This window comes from Galendromus occidentalis, unplaced genomic scaffold, assembly GCF_000255335.2.
Source record: "Galendromus occidentalis unplaced genomic scaffold, Mocc_1.1 scf7180000077511, whole genome shotgun sequence".
NCBI lineage: Eukaryota > Metazoa > Arthropoda > Arachnida > Mesostigmata > Phytoseiidae > Galendromus > Galendromus occidentalis.
Genome location: NW_003805499.1, coordinates 1,233,778 through 1,256,392, shown reverse-complemented (window position 1 = coordinate 1,256,392; position 22,615 = coordinate 1,233,778). Strand labels below are relative to the sequence as shown.

At 52.0% G+C, this 22,615-nt stretch overlaps 1 protein-coding gene across 1 annotated transcript; it reads left to right on the top strand.

Moving 5' to 3' along the window:
* The first annotated feature begins 2,124 nt into the window (after window positions 1–2,124).
* Window positions 2,125–20,709, top strand: fra (neogenin protein frazzled). The gene is made up of 24 exons (XM_029112504.1): window positions 2,125–2,197; window positions 7,656–7,788; window positions 8,887–9,077; window positions 9,662–9,906; window positions 10,141–10,361; window positions 10,545–10,687; window positions 11,167–11,469; window positions 11,978–12,127; window positions 12,747–13,259; window positions 13,498–13,800; window positions 13,949–14,143; window positions 14,248–14,385; window positions 14,580–14,776; window positions 15,206–15,377; window positions 15,825–16,016; window positions 16,203–16,241; window positions 16,575–16,720; window positions 16,981–17,173; window positions 17,346–17,459; window positions 18,219–18,358; window positions 18,483–18,678; window positions 18,825–18,956; window positions 19,416–19,531; window positions 20,611–20,709. Exons 1-24 carry the CDS (start codon window positions 2,125–2,127, stop codon window positions 20,707–20,709), a joined length of 4,344 nt encoding a protein of 1,447 aa, XP_028968337.1.
* The last annotated feature ends 1,906 nt before the right edge of the window (window positions 20,710–22,615 follow it).

Here is a 22,615-nt window from a genome sequence, read left to right as displayed (position 1 = left end):
CTGGTTTTCGGTTGAGGATCAGAGTTGGATCTCAGCCCCGTCTCATCATTCCATCATTTCCGTCCGCCCCCGGATGCAGAGGGGAAAAGTGCATCCGCAAAAGAAAAGAACGCTAACGAGAGAAAGGGAGCAAATATAGACGCGTGACAGGACGCGTCGAGGGAGATTTCCAAGGCTTTGAGAGAAGCAGAGGAAACAGACGAAAACACTCCAAAAGCAGAAGATGAGGGCAGACTTAAAAAACGGAAAAGCGTCACTCTTGGCGTTGCCGTCCGGCCGATTCGCTGACCCAAGGAGCCTCATGAGATCTTCCTGTACAGCGATGCGGCGGAATGAGTTGCCATGTTGTGGTCGCTCGGAGCGCGCCCGGCCGGGAGCGAGAAAGTTGAGCGCAGTTTCTCTAGCAGAGGTCTTTCCGCGCTGCGGTCGTCTCGAGGCGCGAAATTTTCGGAAGAAAATAGAAAGATGCGAGCCCTAAGGAAAAATTCAAGCCCTATGGTCAAAATCGCCGTTTTTCGAATCGTCATCGTTCCTTTCGCTTTGACAAGCTCCTTCGATTTGCTGCTGTCTAAAGCGATCGCTGGCGATGGCCGGCAGTTTTTGACAGTCGAGGCGCTCCCGCTTGGAGCTATTATCGCCATCGTGGTCGCGGTGACGACGAACCTAGGTGCGATTGCACGTCGCCCTATCCGAGACCTTTTTGGCAGATTGGCCACCACACAGGACCAGTGCTCGGACTCCGTTCGGAACGTTTGATCGAGCAATCGACATCTCATGGAATAATTGACGAACAAGAGCAATATCTCAACGATTGCGGGCGATGTATCGCGAAATGACATGGTGGGACCCTTAAACTTCTAAGAGGCGGCAAGCGACCGCCCCTCTGTCTCCCCCGTATTTCCAGTGATGCTGAAGACTCCGTTCGACGAAGACCTTCGAGCTCTGACCTCCATTCCGGCTCACGAGCCTGTATATTTCTGTCTTCCCTTCTCGACTTGGAGTCACCAAGGCACTCGGGCTTAGGGTCGCCCACACCGAGCTCGGGTCCGTACGTATCGGGAGCTGCGTGAGGAACGCTCGTGGAAGTCCAAGGAGGCCCCAAATCAGCGGAGAAGCTCATTCTCCGCATGCGGGAAGTCGATCATGAGACGATTCGGCGCTCGGACGCCTCCTTTCCACTCAACGAACTCGGCCATACCGAAGCTAGTGCCTACGCTCCCACCGAGCGCAAGGTAGATCGTAACGTCCATAGAACTCTTGCGTTACGGAGACTCGGCACAGAGAGATTCGCAATCACAGTCGGTAGCGCCGCATACACGAAAAAAACAGTCATGGAGAAGGACTCCCGCTGCGTCTCGCTGAAGGCAGCCCTCGCCGGTCCGCTCTTCCGCGGGGGCTCGTGTGCGTCTCGGCCGCCGGAGAGAAGCTCCGGAGACGCTTCTGTCGAGCCGAGTGCTCGACAGAAATCGATAGCCTAGTTCACTACAAAACATTTTCCGAACAGCTTGAGGCTGGCTGGGGAGTGAGTCGATTGCGTGGTCGGGAAAGAAAGCAGCAACTGTCGAAGTTTCCGAAGAGAAGGCTATCCTTCATCCCGCTGCCACGGAAGCTGTTGAATGTTGAAAGCCTTGCTGTCTGCGGGACCGACCGACCGACCCACCCACGGGCCTGTCTGGCTGCCTGACCGAGCGCCTTCGATAAGGAAGAGGTGAAGTAACGAGATTCTGCTTCCGGACCAGCCTCGGAGTTTTCCGGATGACGAAACAGATCTCCGAATTACAATGTACTCGCCGCCCACTGAATCCCTGCCACTCGGAAGTCCGAGCTCCACTTTAGCCCAATGATTGAAATGGAGCTCAGGAAGGGCCACGGATCCCAGATCGGGAGTACAGAGGAACGACGTGATCAAGAATATGCCCCACCAAAAAAACTCCTCACCCACGCTGTCCGTGCCTCATACCCGCCGCCAGCCCAGTTTAGAGATAGCCCCTATCCCATAGTTGTCGTTTGTTTAATGAAAAAGCCTCGGGGTAACAGTATTCAGTGTTCCCCTCGTTGACTGACTGGGAGATTTCGGCCGCACCAGTCGTATCCGGGCTCCGGGGTAAATCCCGTGCGGGTAAAATGGAGTGCGCTATCACCAGCACTCGCTTCGGGGACTGGGTTTTGCCCACGTTGGAGCGAGTGGTTAAGTTGAGTAAGAGAGACCATGATAGCTCAGCGTCCGATGGTGGAGTTGGGCGAAGGGGAAGGGGGGCAGGAGGTGAGGCGGTGCGACGGTGACAGCGAAAGGGACACGAACGACGAAAAAAAAACACTTTGTCAAAGCCACACGGACTTTCTGAGTGCCTTTAGACTAAGACCTCAACGAGTCCAAACGCCCAACCCTCCTTGGGAACGGCGAGCCCCACTCAAGAAGCCCCAACTAATAACCTGATGGAGCAAAATTTGATGGTGGAGTACTACTTCCATGGGGATGGATCGGCCCCCTCCCCCTCAGTCCACGTCTCCTTTGGACATATGCAATCAATAGACGGTGCGTCGAGGTTCCAGTACCCGAGGCAGGGCATAGGCACCGCATCGTAGACAACTCAGGGGAGCAGGGCCGACGCACCGAGGACAGCGCCGCGCGATGTAATTAGGATTTCGAACCGACGGCGGAAGGCTACGAACTCGATTTCCATGAGAATGATCTTCTCTTCAGTCGCCGCAGTCGTTGTTCGCCAGGCACCAAGCGACGTATTTCGTTGTTTTTTTTTCGTCGCCACCGAAGAAGCTGACTCCTTTCCTCCAACGCTGCTCGTTCTTTTCCTCAAAGGAACATGTGTCGCACTTCCTTCTTGCGGGGAGAAGGCGTACGAACGGTGCGCCGGCCGAACGACTGGCAGTCAGCCGGGTGGGCGCTCGGTCTCGTGGACCGAATCTGTGACAATTTGCAATTGAATAAGTTGCGGCCGCTGCAGTCGATGGGTTAGAGAAAGAGCTACCTCTGACTGGGCGGCAGCACGGAAGATACAAAGTCGCGGAAACGACGTCGGGCGAAAAACAGATGGAATTTCGTTCCGAGCCCATCCCGGCAGAAACGGGAAGGCGTTTCCCAGGTACTAATCTGAATGGTGAGAGAAAACGAAGCCGCTGGACGTTCCCAGTGCATAACTCTCGCCTGCCGGCCCGGAATCCGCTCCAGAGGAGTTTTCGGTGTCGGTTTCGAGTCCCTCTCCTCTCGATGAATTTCGACTTCGACCAGGACTGAACGTCCTCCGAATCGAGATTGATCTCAACTCGATGCTCCCAGAGAGATTCTATGCCGCATCTCGGTGGATGAGGCTTTGTATGGACTCGGATAGCCCCCAGCATGCGATGGGCCGCTTGTCAGCACAACGGTAGGCACGTATAATAAAGAGGCCTGTCCGGCGGTTTCGGCATCGGCTTCGACGGGCGACAAATCGTCCGATGTTTACCCTTATATGGGTCCCGCTGAAGAACCGCTTTGCCTGTCCGTGAGGAGCATTTGCACGTTGCGGCGGTTCACTTCTCGGGCCGTATGTCCTCCCGCAGCGACTCCATAATGGTGCAGTTTTCCTTGCATTGTATTGATGCGATCGTTGCAGTGTCGCATTCAGGTTCGGCCTCGAGTGTGCTCATGCTAGTAAAAGAGACGAAGTGGCGTTGTTCAGCGAAGGGTGCCAGACGTTGTCGCCGACATGGCTCTCATCTACCATACCGGGGCTTGTCTACAGAGACGATAGTCCATCGAGAGAGGGGGAGTGAGCAGTCAGCCTACGGACCGCGTTCCCGCACGCACCGCCCAACCTGCAAAGGTGGTAGCGGTTGTGCAAACTAGGCGTCGATGATAGTGCTTGTGCTGATGTCTTCGGTGGACAGCACGGCCCAGGAACAGCACTCTCTTCGTCTATTCTGTAAACGAAGATGGATCGGCGCGTCATCATCTCTCGCCTCCGATGCTGCTCCGTTTGCTGCTGTCCGTGCCTCTCAGCTAATGATGCTGGCAAGATTAGCGAAAATGTTACCCCCGTGACGTCCGGCTTTTCTTCCTATAGTTCCTTCAAGAAAACCCCTGACTGACGGCCGCCTGACCGCCCGCCCGCCTGACCGACCAGGGAATTGAGGGACGAGCTCTGTGGAGTGGAGTTTGCAACGACGGATTACGAAAGGCTTGACAACAGTCGTCTGACAGTTCGGTCTGAACGTTGAGCGAAGCGGCCCGTGGAACTTTCCAAAATCCATGTCCGGATCCATGTCCTCACTCCGGTTCACTCTGATAGCTCGGGAATTTGATCGTTCTTCCCCGCCGTTCCTACATCGACGCTCGGGAGCGGGAAGCGTGAAAAGAACCGAACAGGTGTTTAGGCTACGAGAAGTGACACAGCGAACGTACAAAGGAGTGCGAAAGTGAACACGAGAAGGGAAAACTTGTAGAACGAGTATAGCGTAGCGTTGAAGGGCTTTCCGAAGGGCTTCCGAAGGAATGTTAGCCTCTTGGGTTAACGCGCAATTTAAAGACGGAGTCTGCGACATGAACCCACCCGGACATTAATTGCACTTTGTTCTTGGCGGGAAACAGCGGCGGGTTGTCGGGCGGCTGGGAACAAGCGAGCAAGGGTGAGTTTGTGAGCGACTCGCCGAAGGAGAATTTTAGAGGAGAGGGGAAATGAAGGGAGATAAAAAAGAGTCGCGCGAAGAACAACTTCACTGCGGGGTGGCTTTCACTGCTGGGAGCTGAACGACGAGTGGAAGGATGAAAACCGAGGGAACTCAAGGAGGGGTGTGGAGGGAACGCTGGAAACGGGGAAAAAGCATGAAGGTGAACGGCGAGGATGAGGAAACCTCGAGAGCGGAGGGACGTACGAAGGAAAACAGGAGAGATGGGCGAGAGCGGTGGCGGGAACAGAACGAGCGGGGAGAAAGGAACGTGTAGAGCGTGTCAAGCTGCTCCTCTTCTTTCTCTCTCCCGTTCCGTTGGTTCTTCGCTGTGTAAGGAAAAAGGGTCTCTCGACATACTCTCGCTCTGTTCTGCGGTTGTTTTAATTGGAGTCGTTCACTCGAGCGAGTTTGAGCGTTCGTTGGCAGTTTCCGTGCTGCTCCAGGTCGATTCGTCGTCCCGAGGACGAATCCTAAAGGTTCTTCGCCGATTACAAGATCGTATCTTCAGCTGTGTTGCTCGGTAACGGGGACGATCCCGTCTGAACGAAACGTTCCTAACACGTCCCGGAGCGAGACCGACCTCCACTCCCACGAGACCTCTGCCTCGAGGTGCTTCTCTTCGTAGAGGCGAACTCAGCTGATTCCGATGTGGAGAAAGGTTCGCAAGGGCCGTCACGCCTTGATCTCAACTCTCCTAAGCGAGGGAAGCAAAAGTCGCGTTCGACTCGATCTGATGAGGTTACTATAAAGTCTCGACACCATACTCTGCGTTCGGAGAAAATTGTGGCTCGAGCCGATGATGAAAGTAGCGGTTGGGGTATGACGCCGCATCGATTTGGGTATTGTCTATCTGTCATTCAAGCAGGCCGATCGGCAGTTTTCGTGGAGACGACGTGCTCGGGAATCAAAAAGTCGTTATTCGATTTGCCGGGCAAGTTTCGATTTTCCGACTCGGGCTCACTCTAATTTGATGAGGTATGAGATAAAATTCTGCTGCTCCATGTACAATACTTGACGTACCCGAAATTCACAAACACGGAGAGTTCATTCAGATCCACAAAACGTGCAGGTGATTCATTCGCGTTCGAAAAGGGTACGAAAAACCCTTTACACGCCGATGTCTCGAACCAAGGTCGGTTTCGATGGCCATCAAGCGCTTAATCGAAGGGCCTCACTCAGCTTTCAGGTCGATATTCCTGAGATCTCGGCGCAGCTCCGTCGTCTATGCCCTCTCCTGTTGCTAGGGGGGAATTTCATCCACTCTCAACTCAGGGATGTTCCCCGAAGAGAGCATAGGGGGTTCACGTGGCCCTCGTGAACTTTTCCGACGCGGGTCGTCAGGGAAAAAACGAGAAGCGAAGCTGCTCATTCGAGCTCTGGCCACTGATATTGCTGTTCGGAGATCGTCGTCGGCTTCTCGTGGTAGTGGTCGTCGTCGCAGCTCGAAGAAGCCAACGGAAAATATGCACCCATCATCGTAATCGTGGATGTCGTGTTAGGCAGAGACAACAGGGGTCGAGGGGATCTCGGGTGTCTGTGGAGGCGGAATGTTTCCTCGTCCAGTTGACGCGGTCTACTGTGTGCTATGAATATCCACTCAACTCGGGAATGATCCGACGATGTCTGGCCGTTTGCTTGCTTGCCCTGGTGGTCAAGAGCGAGGGATGTTACCATTTGAATGGGGCAGGAAGCAGAACACGGGGTATCATCCATCAAGGAGTTTTTTATTCGAAATTTGTTTTGCGGCATCGCTGTCAACGCTTGTTCCGCAGTCGAGACCTCGGATTCGATTCCTCGATACTCCCCTGACCGAAAAGAGGAAGAACCTCCCCATGGATACGAGGAACCGATGCTGCTCTGTGACGGGAGTCCACATAACCGAACATTCTTGACGGCCGACTGCATCGGAGCCCTCTCGCGTTCGAGAGGGTCGCCCGTTCGCGTGACGGCATCCTCGTGTCCATGCAGTTCAGCGAGGAGGGAAGCTCGAGTCCAAATATCAATTCCATCATTATTGCTCTGCTGTATTGTCCGTGTTAGAATTAGATGTCGTTCCCTCTGTTCTTTTACTGGTCGTCCCCAATGTAAGTAGTCGCTGGACAATACGGTTGTTCTTGCTCTAGCCGCTGAGCAATTACACGAGCACAAGGGGAGTAACAACATCACAACACCCACTCACTCACTGGCACGCGGAGAGAAGGAGACATCGAAAGCCTGAGGGTATTGTTACATTTTATGGGTTGAACCGTCGTATCGTCGTCGTTAGAGCGAACAGCGCAAGGGGGGTGGGTCGGACCTCTTCCCGGCGGTCCTGCCTTCCCCTAGGTTAGCTCGTCGCCGGCCCTGACTTCTATGAAGGAGAAGTCAGGCCCCCAACCGGCTCTGTTATGACTCCGAAGAACACGGATCTGGTTTCCGAGTTCGGCTCGTCCCTGCCCCGCGTTTTCATGCTCGTCGTCTTTCCCACTTCTCATAAGGCCAATAATAACGATCACAATGAGAATGATGATGAGCATGATTTCCATGATGATCCTCGGAGCGATCGGATGCCGACGAGAGAGGAAGGACGACCGACGTCAAAGCAGAAAGTTTCGCGCTGGCTGAGTGGTAGCAAGCGATGCTTGTACAATTTCCTCCATAGCGGCCAGTGAATATTCATGAGAACCTTCATTTCTCCACTGGTGGTGGCGGGGGACGCGACGGCGGCGGCGAGCCGTCCTGGCTTCCTTTGTCGCTTTAGCGCTGGCAGACTGCAGTCAGTGGGGAGAAAGTTCTTCTTCGGAGCAACTCATTTCTACGAGAGAGTATCACATGAGCGCTCACAAACACGCAAAATACTCTCCGCCCGAACCTGGACGTGTCCCTTGACAGGGCTGCAATAAAGCATCGCATCCAAGCAGATCGTCCCGCTATCCGGGACTGAAGGAGTGGGCTCGTCACATCGAAATGGAAAACGAACCTACTTATAGAGAAACTCTTTTTGTTTGCAGCGGCATCATCTCCGAAATTCGTGGAGTTAGGTTTCAGTGAAGAACCTTCGGATTCGGCCGTTGCTGAAAATGCGCCGATAGTTTTGCATTGTGGAGCCTTCTCGAGCCCGAACATAGGCCATCCTCAGATCAGGTATTTATCGGGTTCTTTCGGGAAAATAATACTATGCAATATTCATTCTGCATACTCCCGCCGCTTATGAGATCGGCGCGTCGTCAAGGTAAAGGTTTTTTCCTTGAAACCTCGCCCGAGGAAGGGCGAGTCCTCGGACAGTCGAACCCGGACGGACTGCTCCCATACGTTGCCGAGAAATGGTCGCATATATGGGTCCCTCGACGTTCGCAACGAAGACTTGTCGTGCACGGCGACGCTGCCGCTAGTTCTGATGATGCTCATCGTCGTCATCATCATCATCTATTCCCAGTCGTGTATGCATCTGGGTTAATAGGAAGTTTGCTTCGGAGGATCCTGATGACGGATTGAATCGCGCGGACTATTCATCAGCGGCTAGCATTGGGCGCAGCGGATCTGCTCTCCGGTGCGCGCCACGGCACAACTTCTTCCAGTTACCGTCGAGCGACCTGTCTGCGCTAATGGGAAGCGAACGACAGATGAAGAGGCGGACACACCGGAGAACGCCGATTCCCTATTGAATGTTGATTCCAGCGAAAAATCATATGCGAACCTCGCGATTCTCTGCGATCGAGGCTAGCGGCTGCCTTCAGCCTCACCACGACATGAAGCTTCACAGATTTGTTTAGGTCGAAGCCCTGACAACCTGCCTCACGCCGAGCGCTCGTCTTTTTGAGCTCATTACTATAATAGCTATAAAGTCGAAGCGTGCCGCCACTCGAGCGGGCGCTCCCGGTTGCTCCGAAAGGCGTCGTGCGCGACTTGTCTTCCTAAAACTCACGTAATTGTATTTTGGAAAAGTTAACACGACCTCAGCTGACTCTTCGGAGCCAAACGATAGAAGTTCTCTTCCGTCCGCTTCTCGCAAACTTCGACCCTCTTCCCTCACCGAAGGAGGATCCGGCGAGTGGCAATCCCGCCGCTTTGTGTCGGTCTGATGATGTTTAATGAAGTTCCAGAGCTAAAGCTGTCGAAATTGGAAGAGCGCGTCTTTGACCGAGGGATGAAGAATCGTCCAATCGAACCGAGAGGAAGAAGAAATTTGAAAAATGTCCCCCGCCTACTGATAAAGCTGATCGTTCCGATGTTCTATTGCAGATGGCGGAAAGACGGAGTGCCCGTACAGCTAGACGAGAAACGGCATCGGCTCCACTCGAACGGATCTTTGTACATAAACTCGGTTCAGCGGAGAGGTTCGCTGACAGATGAAGGCGTCTACCAATGTCTGGCAACTCTGCCAGACGTGGGAACTATAATCAGTAGATCTGCTAGACTCGACATAACATATTGTGAGTATTGCCATTAGGGGCATCTTAGTGAGTTTGCAACAAGCTGCGAAGAAAACACACAGAACGATCGAGGTTCGCTTTTCCATTCACCTTGGCAATGGTCTTCCCGACTTAGCCCCGACAGAGTTATGATTCGAACCCGAGATAGTTTGGGAATGTGGGGAGAGAGAGCTTCATGAAAGAAAAATAATTATCATCATTATTTCAATAATCGTTGTGGTCTTTAGCAAAGATACTATCCATTCAATTGATTCGGTCGGAGCGGCACTCGCACTCGATCGTCGATCTGTCGACGCAAAGCGGAAAAGAAATTTGTTTGGTCGCGTCTGGTTCTCTTCCGCAACGTCGTTCCGAGTCGTTGGTTTTCTTCCGCTGGGAGTAAAGGGAAAAGGCGTACGCTAGATCTCAGTGTTGTGTCGCTTTCCATCAAAAGTTGTTGACATGGAGACTGATTTGTCGCTTTTTCTGTTCTCTTGCCATCTCCCGAAGCAGCAGCAGCAGCGGCGACGTCATCTCCTGTAACTCGATACCGTTTCAACGTCCGACGGTAGCTTTTTACTAAAACGTTTCTGTTTTCGTTCCAGCAATTCCTACCTTCGAAGAACAGCCTCGCAACCTGAGCCTGTATGCAGGCCAGACAGCATTTTTCCCATGCTCAGTTTCCTCGGCCAGGACGACTCGACCCAGAATTACTTGGCTGAGAAACGGAGCTCCCCTTCGACTAGACCCTCTCAAGATGGTCCAACTGCCCTCGGGCGCTTTGGAGATCGACGCCTTGAACTCAGCTGATGAGGGTCCTTATCAGTGCCAAGTCACCACCGGTGACAAGGTATGTCTCACTCGGAATGCGCCCGCGCTGAGCATTCCGCTGACAGTTCCCCGCCGCCGGTAGCCCGTCGTGGGCAGGGTCCGTCATCGGAGCTATAGATCCTCCGAACGATCGGATCGCATGAATTCATTGCCACGTATAAAGAGTCGATCCGGGAAATGGTCGAAGCCAGAATAGGTGATTGTGGATTTAATCGAGAGCAGCTCATTCAAGGAACTTTTCTTCCCCAAGCAGGTTCGTCTGAGCATAGTCGGATACCTCCGTGTCATTCCTCCTTCATCACACTCAGGGACCAGCGATGGAGACCGGCGGCAATTGAGCTCTCCAGTGTTCATCGCTCAACCTTCTCAGGTGCGCGCTGTCAAGGGGGATCGCGTGACCCTCGACTGCGCCGCCAATGGACATCCCCGACCACAGATCTCATGGCTCAAAGACGGTGCCAGCATAGATATGAGGTGGGTTTTGAGGAAAACGCCATGGGAAATTCCGGGGGGTTCGCGTCAGCTTCTCGGAGCGCTCAAGCGGGTCGACCCACCCCCATCGGGAACTTCAATGCTCTAGGAATTTATTCAATTTTGTTCGATGCGGAGGAAGCGAGATTTTTCTTCTGACTAATTTCTTTAAATTCAACGTTTCAGCAACCTCGACAGTCGCTTCCGTGTGGTAGGTGTAGGCAGTTTACAGATTGAAAACGTTCAGCCCCAGGACGCGGGGAGCTACATGTGTCGTGCCGAGAACAAAGAAGATTCCCTCGATGCCAGTGCTACACTGACAGTGCTAGGTGAGGAAAACTTCTCGGAACGTTAGTCAGGAACTTTCTGCTCTTTGCCGCAGCCGTCTATCGGTGTGGCTCTTTTTTACAATTCCTTGATGACGTCTTCATTATTCTTTGCTTGCGAGAAATGACAGCACGGGTTGTTCCATTAAAATACGTTTTCTCGAGCGGGGAGACTCGATGCCTCACTGTCGGTCGTCTGCTCGCTCGGTGGTGAGTGGGTGGGTGGTTGGATAGTAGGTCTGTGGCTTCATCTTTCACGAGACGACATGACACACAAACACACTAGCGCGCTTGCACACGAGTTCGCGATCCCTTCTGAGACGGGCTGACTTATAGCGAGACGAACCAAAGCACGGTCTACACCCGGGCAGAGACGGTCGTTCGAATGACGAATAAACCGACGCAGACGGAGGGGCCGTGGGGGAGGTTTTCCCCGTCAAGTGGCCGTCAAGATAGCCCCCATTGTTGTTGTCGTTTCGCAGTGCCTCCGACATTCCGCTCGCAGCCGCAGCATCAAGCCGTCCGTGAAAAAGAGGATGCGCTCTTCGAATGCGACGTTTTCGGTGTTCCGGAGCCCAAAGTGGAATGGTTCAAAAACGGTGATGCTGTGGTCTACACCGGCTATTTCCAATTAGTCAGAGGACACGACCTTCGAATTCTTGGGAGTGTCCAGAACGACCGAGGCGTATATCAATGCGTGGCCTCCAACCAGGCGGGTACCGCGCAAGCCTCTGCTCAACTCGTCATTCTCGATAAAGGTGAGTTCACAGCTTTCGATCCGTGTTGTTGAATACCCTCTGGAATCCTCGACAATTTTTTACGTCTCCTCCTCGGAGTCGTTCCTCCGATCCGTTAGTCTTCGTTTCAATTAGTTCACGCGTTCAATCGTATATTATCCATTCATCACATTTCCACGCGACAACAGTTCTGCTGTTGCGGATCTGCTGTTCATCAGAAAGCTGCAGATGGCGAGCCTGCGCAGCTGTCTCATTATTTCTCATTTGATGAGTTTAGCGGCAGCTACGACTGCGATGCGTATTGGGCCCAATACTCACATGATGATTTTGTTATTCCTCCGTTCTCCTTCCTTCCTCTTTCTTCTTCTACTTACTTTCACTTTGTGCTGTCTCTTTCGATTGTGTTTCTACTCCTTCTACCGGTGCATCTGTTTGCTTTGATTTTCCTCCTTTATTTTCACTCTGCTGTTTCGATTGTGTCTTCTATTCTCGTCCCGTTCTTCCTTGCTACGCCCTCCCTGTCTCTCCTGCTCTGTCTCTCTCTACTAACAAACAGCCTCAATGCCACTTCCCGCTCTGTCTCAAACCTCAGGAACGCGGAGCAACGCCAAAGAAGCACCTTCAGCGCCGCAAGGTTTGACAGCTCGCGTGGTCACTGCCAACATCATTTCTCTGTCGTGGCAACCTCCTCAGCACAACGCCGACAGTGAGTATATCCTTCGAAGCTCTTCGGACCGTCGGCACGTATTTTTCTCTCGCGGAGCCTTCCGAAATTCCCCTCGACGGAATCGTTCGCTCGAATTCAAAACAAACCACCTCGGGAACAGCTCTGCATAGTCAACACTGTTCGAGATTCCACGGCGCGGCGTGAAAAGTTTAGGGTGGTCCGCCTGACGTGTGTGCAATTTGTATTTCTCACTTGTTCCTCGGTGGATCTTATTTCTCGGTGACTCCTCGAGGAACTTTCCACACTCTCTGGATAATTACCTCTTCGCTTTCCGAACCATTAGATCGGCTCAGGGCACGGCTGTGTCCAGTGTAGCGTAGTGCATTCTATCCCCCCTGACATATCGTTTAAGCGTTCCACGAAGGCCGGATTGTTCGACGGATTGGAAACTGCGGCCTTCGCGAAGAAGTCTCTTGCCGGAGTCGAACCTGGCAACTTTGAGCACACTGTCTCCCAGACTTCCGAAAGAGGCGTTATCGAGAATTCGTCTAGATGAGCTCAGATCTCACGAGCGTTCCACGGGTCCTGCGCGAGACGATTGCCGGAAGTTTCGATCAATGTGAAAGTCTTGGAATTGACCTGTTTTCATTCCGGACAGGTATCACTGCCTATACGGTTTTCTACAAAACCGAAGGCTCAACTAGGGAACGCGTGCAGAATACCACTCAGCACAAAAGAGATGAGATCATCATCAAGAATCTAAAACCTTCGACAAAGTACTCGTTCAGGGTGGTCGCCGTGGACTCTGCCTACGGTCTAGGCGAGTCCTCCGATGCTATAGTAGTTGAAACGAACGCCGACATCGCGAACAATGTTTTGGGCCCTCCACTGAACGTGAAAGCCAACCCTATATCGGTGAAGGCTATTGAAGTCGACTGGGAAGCACCGATCAATCTCTCACCGAAAACAAGGGTCCAGTATGAAGTTTACTATCAGGAGATCAGCACCTCAAGTTTTGCCCACGAGGAGCAGAAGATCAGCAGCTGGTCCACGTCGACCGTTATCGACAACCTGGACACTTTTACGGAGTACACCATCTGGGTTAACGCCGTGACCCAGAACGGCACGGGTGTAGCTTCTGCAGAAGTCGTGGCGAAGACATTCTCCGACAGTAAGTTCAGTCCGACATACTCAAGTCCTAATCCTTCGTTGAGCTCTTCAATTGGGGAATTGTCTTTCCTCTCCGGAAAAATGTCCCCGATGGAGATTTGTGCACCTTCTTTGCTCTGCTGAATTCGGAGGGCGGAGCAGGACGAGGTCCTCCGCCCTCCAGGGCCGCTTCCATTCTACAGCATAGTCGCTTGCACGTGTAAAGAGATATCAGTCTCAAGCTATGTCTCTTCCCGTAGTTCCGTCTGAGACGCCCCAGAATGTGACGCTGGAAAAAGTCGGCGGGACGTCGCTGATCGTTCGTTGGGAGCCGCCTCCCGTGGAACACCAGAACGGGATCATCACGGGATACAAAATCCGATACAAGCTAACCAGTCGCAAGGGCGAAATCATCACGACAGATGGAAACCATCGATCGTACACGATAAATAATTTGCTGAAAGGCGAGACGTATCTCGTGAAAATCGCCGCATTGACCGTCAACGGAACGGGTCCGGCCACGGAGTGGTTCTCGACAGATAACTACCTCACAGATCTCGAAGGTAAGATGAGGCCGAAAAGGTCCACCTCTACGATTATGATCCACTTCGGAAGAGCTCGTCCGAGCCTGTCATCTTTGAGGAAGTGTGGAAGCGGTGACTCTCGTCAGCGGACCGTAGTTTGTATTTTATCTGCTATCGTGCCCCGCAGAGAACAACGTGCCCGGTCAACCGACGGGTCTCAAGGCGAAACCCGCTTCCCGGAGTCTCACAATCGGATGGTTCCCTCCCCGAGATAGGAATATTATGGTCAGAGGATATCGCATCGGTTGGGGACCGGGAGTGCCGGATCTTCACACGAAAACAATCGAGGGAGCTCAACGAGTGTTCACGATCAGCGATCTCCGTGAGTTGAGCCTTCAAATCGTTCTGAAAATCTGTTTCTCCCTCTCTATCATCGCATTCTCTATCACGGTGTCGAATGCTTCTAACTGTGTCGCTACCGTTCAGAACCGATGACGGAGTATGTGATCAGTGTCCGAGCTTACAACCGGATCGGGGAAGGGCAACCCCTACAGGACACGGTGAAGACTTTGCGGGAATCCACACCCACCCAACCCGCACTCGTTCCTCCAGTCGGTCTAACAGGTGAGTCGCCATCTCAACTCCTGGGTTGGAGAGAGGCGTCGTTTTCGACTATTGCTATGTTGTGTACTTCCACTTCGGCCGTTCGGCTCCAAAGGAAATAATCGCTGTGGGTGAGAGGAAACGGGAGACAAATAGAAAACTAGGTCCGATGGGAAGTTCCGGGAAGAAACAAAATGTGAACGTTGTCTCGCCAGCTCTGGTCCTGTCCCCGACAACTGTGGTGCTCTTCTGGACCGATACCACTCTGCCCTCCGGGCAAACGGGCAATCGTCACTACCAGGTTCGCTACAAAGCCTTGAGTTCGCCGAAGTACAAATACGCCAACTCTACGCAACTCAACTGTATGCTCGATGACCTGAAGCCTTTCACGCAGTATGAGTTCGCTGTGAAGGTGAGTTCGACACTCGGCCATTGCGGTTCAAAGGGAAATTATGGAATCACGGCCTCTGTCACGCAAAAGGATTCCACGTCGGCATCCCACCGCTGTGGCCCAGCTCGGTGAAAGGGCTTCTCCCGAGAAAATCCCAAGAGCGACCAGATCGGGAGTACCTACTCCGTTCAAAAATTGATGCGGATTTCTGCGACGGGGGCAAAACTTTCATAATCGAGTCATCGACGTTGAAAAAATAATCCCGTGAGACACTTCGAGAACGAGCTCCCTGCCGTCAGTGCATCGGCGTTGTCGTCGAAGTGGCGACGGAAGTTTGGAGTGCGTGCACGACTACGTGAGGGCGGGTCGGTGCGCGAGCTCGGTCCGACCCCAGCTCTCGCTCAAGATGAAATCCAATTAAAAACTTACTCGTTTTGCCATTCTTTGAAGGTGGTCCATCGAACGCGACGTGAAAGTGCCTACAGCATGGCAGTGTTCAACACGACTCAAGAAGCGCTGCCCGAGAGTGCTCCCAGGGATTTCACCGTCGACGAGGATTCCGAGCCGGGATCTGTGACGTTGCACTGGGGACCCCCGAAGCTGAGCAACGGAATCATTACGGGTGAGTTTCCTCCTTTTTCTCGGTTTCGCCGGCCTGTATTAAAGAAGCCACTATTAAATTGATGTCTGACGTCATCCCCTCACATGCTCCGCCGCTGCCACTGAACGACAAATCGTGCAGTCGTTGTGTTTCACGCGTTGTTGACACTGATGAATGGTGGTCGGCTAGCGGGTTGGTTGGTCGGTCGGCGGTAGGTCGGCCGGAGACTCGGTCAGGCGGTCGGTCGCTTGATCACCCGACTTGTGGAATAGTTGCTTGTACGACAAATCCAGCCCGACAAGAAGTCGAATATGACCCTCCCTAATCGGACGAAAACAGTTCCCATTGAATATCGTTCAGCGATGGATCATGGGAGGTCCGCTTCCTCGGTCCCGTTCCGAACAAGGCGCTTTCGTGGAGCAGGGGAACAAAATACTCATTCGGAATTCCGTTTTTTTTTCTTTCAAGGCTACACGATCGTGTACACGACGAATCCTGGACAGAACGAACGGGAACGAAATGTGACCGTCTCGGGCGACAAGCTCTCGACATCGATTTCCGGTCTGAGCTCAGACGCGGTTTACTACTTCAGGATTCAGGCTCGAAATTCGAAGGGTCACGGTCCGCTGTCGGAGGAGGCCGCTCACCACACCGGGAAAAGTGCGCTTCACATAGTGAAATTGTTTTCGGTTTTTCGCTCGCATGTTTATCTCATAGGTCGAGAATCAGCTGTTTCAATCAAAATGGATGGTTCGAGCTCCGAGTTGTGAACCTGGAAAACATTTTGAGAATGTCTGTCGGAGAGTCAGATCCCTCATCATTGATCCCTACCCTTCCTCCCTCTAGGCTTCCAGACGACGATTCTCGGACCACATCCTACTTTGGGTGAGAATCTTTTTTTTTGCCACGCCTCTCCCCTTTCGTCCTTGCCATTTGAGATGACGTGACCTTTTGACGTTTCGATTTGAAACGTTTTTTGAATGCTCGTTCCCCCCGTATGCTCTCCGATCATCCCCTTAATTTGAAATCATCAGCTCGTTGTAAAAATCTCGCATTCCTCCCTTCCGCCTAAATAGAAGATCCGAAAGGATCTTTCCAGCTGCTTCACGCCGTGAGAGCAAATCAAACGCTCCGAATAATTGAATGAAGGTGACGCCTAATGAACCGCGCCGGTCTTCCGCGAGATTCGTCCAAAGCATAAAAAGCATTGATTTACAGAGAGCCTGTTGACATCCAGTCTAGTGGTTCTTATTGGAGCCGGTGTTGGGATTGTGCTGGTGCTCTTGTTCTTGACAGTTTGCGTCATGGCTTGTCGGAAGAAGAAAACCACGACCAGGAGCGCACGCAAAGATAAGGCGACAAAGGTTAGTGATTATTATCAGATGTCGGAACCGTCTTCGTTGCCTTTCGACGAGGCAAACGTGTATCTGAGCTCGGGTTGAGGGATTCCCACGAATTCCATCCCAATGCTGTGTCGAGAGCACGAGTCCCGTTCTCTGTGGACTTGGACTCCTCCCGCATTCCTTGCGGGACATATTGGCTCTGGATATCTGGGAGAATGGGAAGTTTTGAAGCTGTTGCACAAGAACGAAGCTTTCCTTCACTGCTCTCATTCTCTGCGCAGATGGTCGCTGGGACGACTTCCATTGGTGATGAGAAGCCGCCAGATCTCTGGATTCATCACGAACAAATGGAATTGAAAAATTGTAAGGGCGATCTTCCTGATGAAGTTTCGTCGAAACGAAACTCTCAAGACGTATCGTCGATCGAGGATCATTACATGGGAACCCTTGACAAGAATAAGTCGCTGTATATGGGTAAGCATCGTTGACTGTCGCATCCTGCACGAACCTTCCGAACTGGGGTTTGATCTTATTCAAGTTTTCTTTCGAATCCTCTCTCGGAGGATAATCGTCATCAGTTTCATTGAATTGCTAGTCGAGTGTTTTCCTCCGAAATAATTTGCATGACGTCCTCTGGCAACTTTAGATTCCGGAGCGAGTGACGGTGGGAGCAGTTGCCGGACGGATCGTCCACTTCTGCCAAAGTATCCATCGAGACCGACATCGGTAGATCCCGCCTTGAAACCGCTGCTTTATTCTTGTAAGTTTGTGTTTTTGACCGATTCCTCGATTGATTGAATGCCTAATTATGTATTCGACCGAATACATAATTAGGCATTATGTATTCGGTCCGATGTATTCTCCAAGTCTATGTCTCGCCCTGCGGAAGATGAGACCCCAGGTATCGCGTCCCCCCTTATTAGTTGACAGCAGACAAGATCGGAGCAAAATTCTTACCATTGATGCGATGAATCCAGAAGAAGCCGCGAGACCCGTTCGGCTATTTCATTTGAAGGCATACGAGCTCCGGCATTCCCAATGCATGATGACCTAGACTTCAGAATGGGAATGTTTCTGCTCTTGCCACCGTCGATGTTCGGGCTATGAGCTCCCTGTGCTTCGGTCGGAGTTTTTAAGTGCAACTCTTTTAATTCCAACTCCCTCGCCATGCTTTGCACGTCGCCAGAGGGGAAGTGAACTCATCGCCGGACTAGGTTCGCCCGTTTACTCGAGGGCCCGTCATTGTACAATAGGCTTGTAATCGAATCCGAGTTTTATAATCGATTTCATAGGAGCTCCAGTGTGCTCTTAGAGCGATAAAATTCATACAGTTGTTTGTTTTCATGGGGATTCTCGGAAAAGGGTTCTACTTTTCGGTTCACGAAGAATGATAATTCGATTATGCCTCCGAAGAATTCGTCCGAGAGCCGCCTATCTTCTCGGATGCTCCTCTTCGTCTTCCTGGGAGCGAACTCCATACGATGGGAGGCACTATGAATAAAACCTGTTGTTTTGACAGCGCCGACCATCGAACCTGGAAGTTCTGCAACGCTTGGGCGGCCCTACCATCATAGAACGAGCAACCAGTATTCAACAGGGCCTCGCGCCCATATGATGATGGACATGCCTCATCATATCGACGGGCTAACGACTTTATCGGTAGGTTGAAAGAAAACAGCAATCCTCGGTAGTCTGGTGAAGTGTTCAACGTACTAATTGCTGTTCGGAATTAATTATCAATGTGTTGTTAGGCAGCTGTTCATGAGTTAACGCTTGTTTCCAGCGCCATCATCCGATGCCCAGCTCGACGTACGAAGCCGTCATTCCACCGTTGCCGTCGCTGCAGTCCATGGCGGGCATTCCGTCGAATCAGGTGCCATCTTACACGTCAGCACTCCTGGCCGCGAACGCGGCCGCGGCTGCGACAATGGCTCAGCAACATCAACCGCCCCCACCTCCACCCCCTACTCACATGATGAGTGAGTGACCCCATTTCGAATCATGTCATTCCGCTTCACGGGCTCTCAATCGAAATTATCTCCGTAGTGGTCAAAACTCCGACACGATCGGGGATCTGCCTCCAATTGAGCCGTTCATCAATTTCCCTATTTCGCGCTCGTTTCAGCTGGTTACGATACGATCGGACGGCAGCAAAGAGCGAGCCTTCAGGGACCAGGCTTGAATCAAATGCGAAGCTTCAGTGTGCCTTCTCCCGGTCAGGGAGGTTCGTCAACTCCTCCGCCTCCGAAGCACGTCGGTGAGTTCGCTGGACCGCGTGATTCTCGGCTCAGGGCTAGGTCCATTCAGTGCATGAAATATTGTGCTGGGCGTTCGGATCACGGAAATACTGCGAGCCGCATCGGTGCCAACTCAAATAATTGCTGGCGTGGCTCTCAGCGTGTTGCGAGGGGGTCGAGAACCTTTTTGTCTGTTTCGGCCATAGCGTGGCATCCGGAGCAGAATAGGGGCAGCCACCGGGCAGTGGGAGCGGGGAAGGGGAGGGAGAGGAAAGGTCCGGCGAGTGTTTGTTAGAAATTCCCCGTGTGATCTTCCGTCAGACCCACGTTCCTCCTCGAGCGAAGATTCGCGAATCCACGGATGAAAAGGCCGCAGAAAATGGCTTTGGGGACGCTGACGGAAATAGGGAACGGAGTTATTATGGTCGAAGCTATCGGTAAACGAAAATCGCCAAAGACGTTCTTGAACCTAATTTCAGTGGTGCGGCCCCAACCTTCAACTATGCATGGTTCAAGTCCGCAGAAGAGTGGACAGAACAGCGTGAAGCGGGTCGTAATTCCCAACGCAGGCCTCCGGGCGGGAGAGGATCTCAACGTGAGTATAATTGGTTTTCAAATCGAGAGAGTCGGCATGGGCTTGAGATTCAATCTGCATGATCTGGCAGCTGAACAGCCTCCACGGCTGTCGTTCCGCATTTCATCCGAGCATGGATTTCTTTCTCAAATCCGGAAAAACTCGATTTCCTGTCTAGGTTGCAATGTCTGATTCTCCTGATGTCTTTCATTTTTGTTTTGTGGCTTTCGGCAAGATTCGATGGAGCTTCTCGCGCTCCGAGCCGATTGGAGCCATTTATCGTGCCATCGTCTCGTCTTGCATTCATCCAATGCTTGCTGTATAATGTTCAATTTTAGGAATGCGTGGAATCTTATTGGCATGCTCTAGACTTGAGAGAATTCTCGGTTCCCCACTGTCACCGGCTCTGTTCTCAACGGCGGGAACGAGGCGCGTAATTGTTTCCGAGCAAGGCCGTACAGAGTAGCAGCTATTATGGTAGGGCAGAGCAGGCTTCACGAAGTCTCGGACGGCGTGCAAGGGCATCCGCTTTACGCGTTGTTAGGCACATTGCGAGCAAGCAAGCAAGCCAGCCAGCCGACTGATGGACTAGCTCGGATCGTCGCTCGAGACAGCAATTGCGGTACACGCATAACTCGACTAACCTTGATTAATCGACAAACGTTCGAGTGTCATCCAGTCTAGGTCGGACGTCTTTGAGAGAACGCTTTCTCCGCTGGCTGGCGGATGTCCTCAGGATCGCGAGCGCGGGTTGGTCGCTTGTCATTAGGAGCCTCACTCGACTCGAGTGCTCCTTGTTCCAACATTGCGGTCTCCTGTGTCGATCCATCGAAAGCAGAGCCAGTGATTCGTCACGATCCGTGAGGGCATTCCACGAATCCATCCCAATCGATTGATTGCTCGCCGATGATTCAATCGTCGAATGCTCCCGGCCGGCCCCGGATTCCACGTTTACCATGCATGCATGCATGCAGGCACCGTTGAAATTCTCGTTTTCTGCTCGAAAGACTCCTCTGTGTTGGCTTGATTGACCTTCTCGACTAACCTCTCTGTACGCTATCGATTGGTGGGACTCGAACGACCAGTTCACCAATTTCCAGACACCGTTCAACGAGGAGCTCGACGCTCAGATGGCGAATCTCGAGGGGCTCATGAAGGATCTCAACGGTGTCATCAGTTCCTCGGAGTTCGAATGCTAGTCAAGCCCTCGAGCACAACCCATCGGATAGAAGACGAGAGCAGCAGCCAAGGCAGCAGCGGCAACAACATCAGCACTGCCGACGACGACAAGGACAGAATACTGTAGCAGAGATGACACGGAGGTCGAGGATGATGATGATGATGATAATGGCCGAGGAAGAACGTGATTCAATGCTCTGGGTCAAATCAACAGGGAGAAACACCGCTCCTCACATCATACAGCAACAAAAACCACAACAACCCTATCTGTGTAATGTCTGTGCTCGGCCGCTCAACATTAGTCAACTCCATAAGCGATCCACTTCTCTGTTCCCGGGAGGGACTGGTGGATGTAAGATATAATTTAAATCACAAGAATTGTACAGTATTCGAGAAATCGCATCTCGTGTCAAGATCCTCGGGTGAGCTGGCTGCGGGAGGGCTGGGCAGGGATGGTTCGAAAGTCGAATCGCATTTAGAGAAGACGGAGTGTCCGCCACGCTGATTTCGGATATCGGCGGTAGATGGTGGACATGTGTTGCTCATGAAAAACGTATATGTTCCGAAAAGTATCCGAGAGTCACGTGAGAAACGCTCAGAGTGTGTCTGACTGAATGCTTTGCGTTAATGGGAAGCGAAAAGAATCAAAAATCACTACGTTGAACTCACAGGAAGAACGACTCGAATCCTCGAAGATTCGATCAAACTATGTATCGATGGATTTACGGATGAATGAATCGGTGATGAGTGAATTTTCGAAACTCGTACCTAGTCTCTTTTTGTTCGACCGATCGTTGACGCTTCGCTTCGCCCTCAAGTCCTTCTATAGTTCCCCATTCGTCGACGAAGGAGGTCGATATCCTTATTCAAATGCTCATTGAGCTCTCGATAGATCTCGTGGAACTTTCTTAGCGGAGAGCAGCCAACGCTACCACCGATCGAAATCGGAAGCAACTCGCTTGATTTCCTGAATATTTTTTTTCAAGATTCTTCTACGCCGATCTTTCCCTCCTTTCGAACGGAAGCTCGATCGCGTCATAGAGGCGTCTCTCGTCGGAAGCCTCATGTGTAAAGATTTACTGTACATTGACTGACTTGAGAAAATTGAATTGATCTTCTTCCTTGTAAGTTAACATGATATTCATTTAGAGCCTATGGTACGCAATCTAGGCTTTGTTATCATGCTGTAAATAAAAATGAAGACGAACTCTTTCATATTCATTACGTACCACTTAATGTGAGCGTGTTCTCCTTCATTACCCATAGCTCCGGTGATGATGAGCGGGAAAAAATCGAGGTACATAGCTCTCTTCCAGTCTCAAAGCATCTGAGTCGGAGCGGGCGTTTGGGAGTCCGAAGGAGGGGGACCCGAATATCAATTCCGCATATCGGATCTGAATTCGTTTTATTTCAAGTGCCCAGTCCCATAGTTTGTGATAACATGAGGGAAGCTCTTCATTTCGTGAGCGTTCAAAGCCATAATCATTAGTTACGACGGCGTTCCATTGCTTCTTCGGCGAACAGAGACAACACAAATATTAGATCGGTCGCTCTCTTCCTATCAGTATTTTTCTCAGGGTTCCCGTCAAGGAATTTCTCTTCGCCAATAGACTACCGCTGATTCACGCCAGCTTCCTCCTTTCCGGCCTCCGCAGGGGATGATCCTCACGGATAGCCGTGGTCTTCGGACACGAAGAATACGTCGACGATTTTTCCTTCGGAGACTGCTCTTCCAGAATTCTGTCGGATCGATCACAGTGCTAAAATTTCGCTTCAATAGATCTCTCCGGAACGCAACTGTCTTCGCCAGAGTAGCGGAATCGTTTCCGGTTCCTTCCGGCAATGGAGAAGAACAGGCGTGACGCTCGCATCCCGATTTTTTTTCTCGAAAAATGTGGACATCTGGGAGCTCGTGGTAGTCCGGAA

Bases quoted from the DNA above. Each gene is read 5' to 3' on its own strand.
- fra (XM_029112504.1), top strand. From the start codon at position 2,125: ATGGAGTGCGCTATCACCAGCACTCGCTTCGGGGACTGGGTTTTGCCC. The intron at 14,144-14,247 runs GTGAGTTGAGCC...GCTACCGTTCAG, and splicing joins GTTCACGATCAGCGATCTCC to AACCGATGACGGAGTATGTG. The intron at 15,378-15,824 runs GTGAGTTTCCTC...TTTTCTTTCAAG, and splicing joins GAGCAACGGAATCATTACGG to GCTACACGATCGTGTACACG.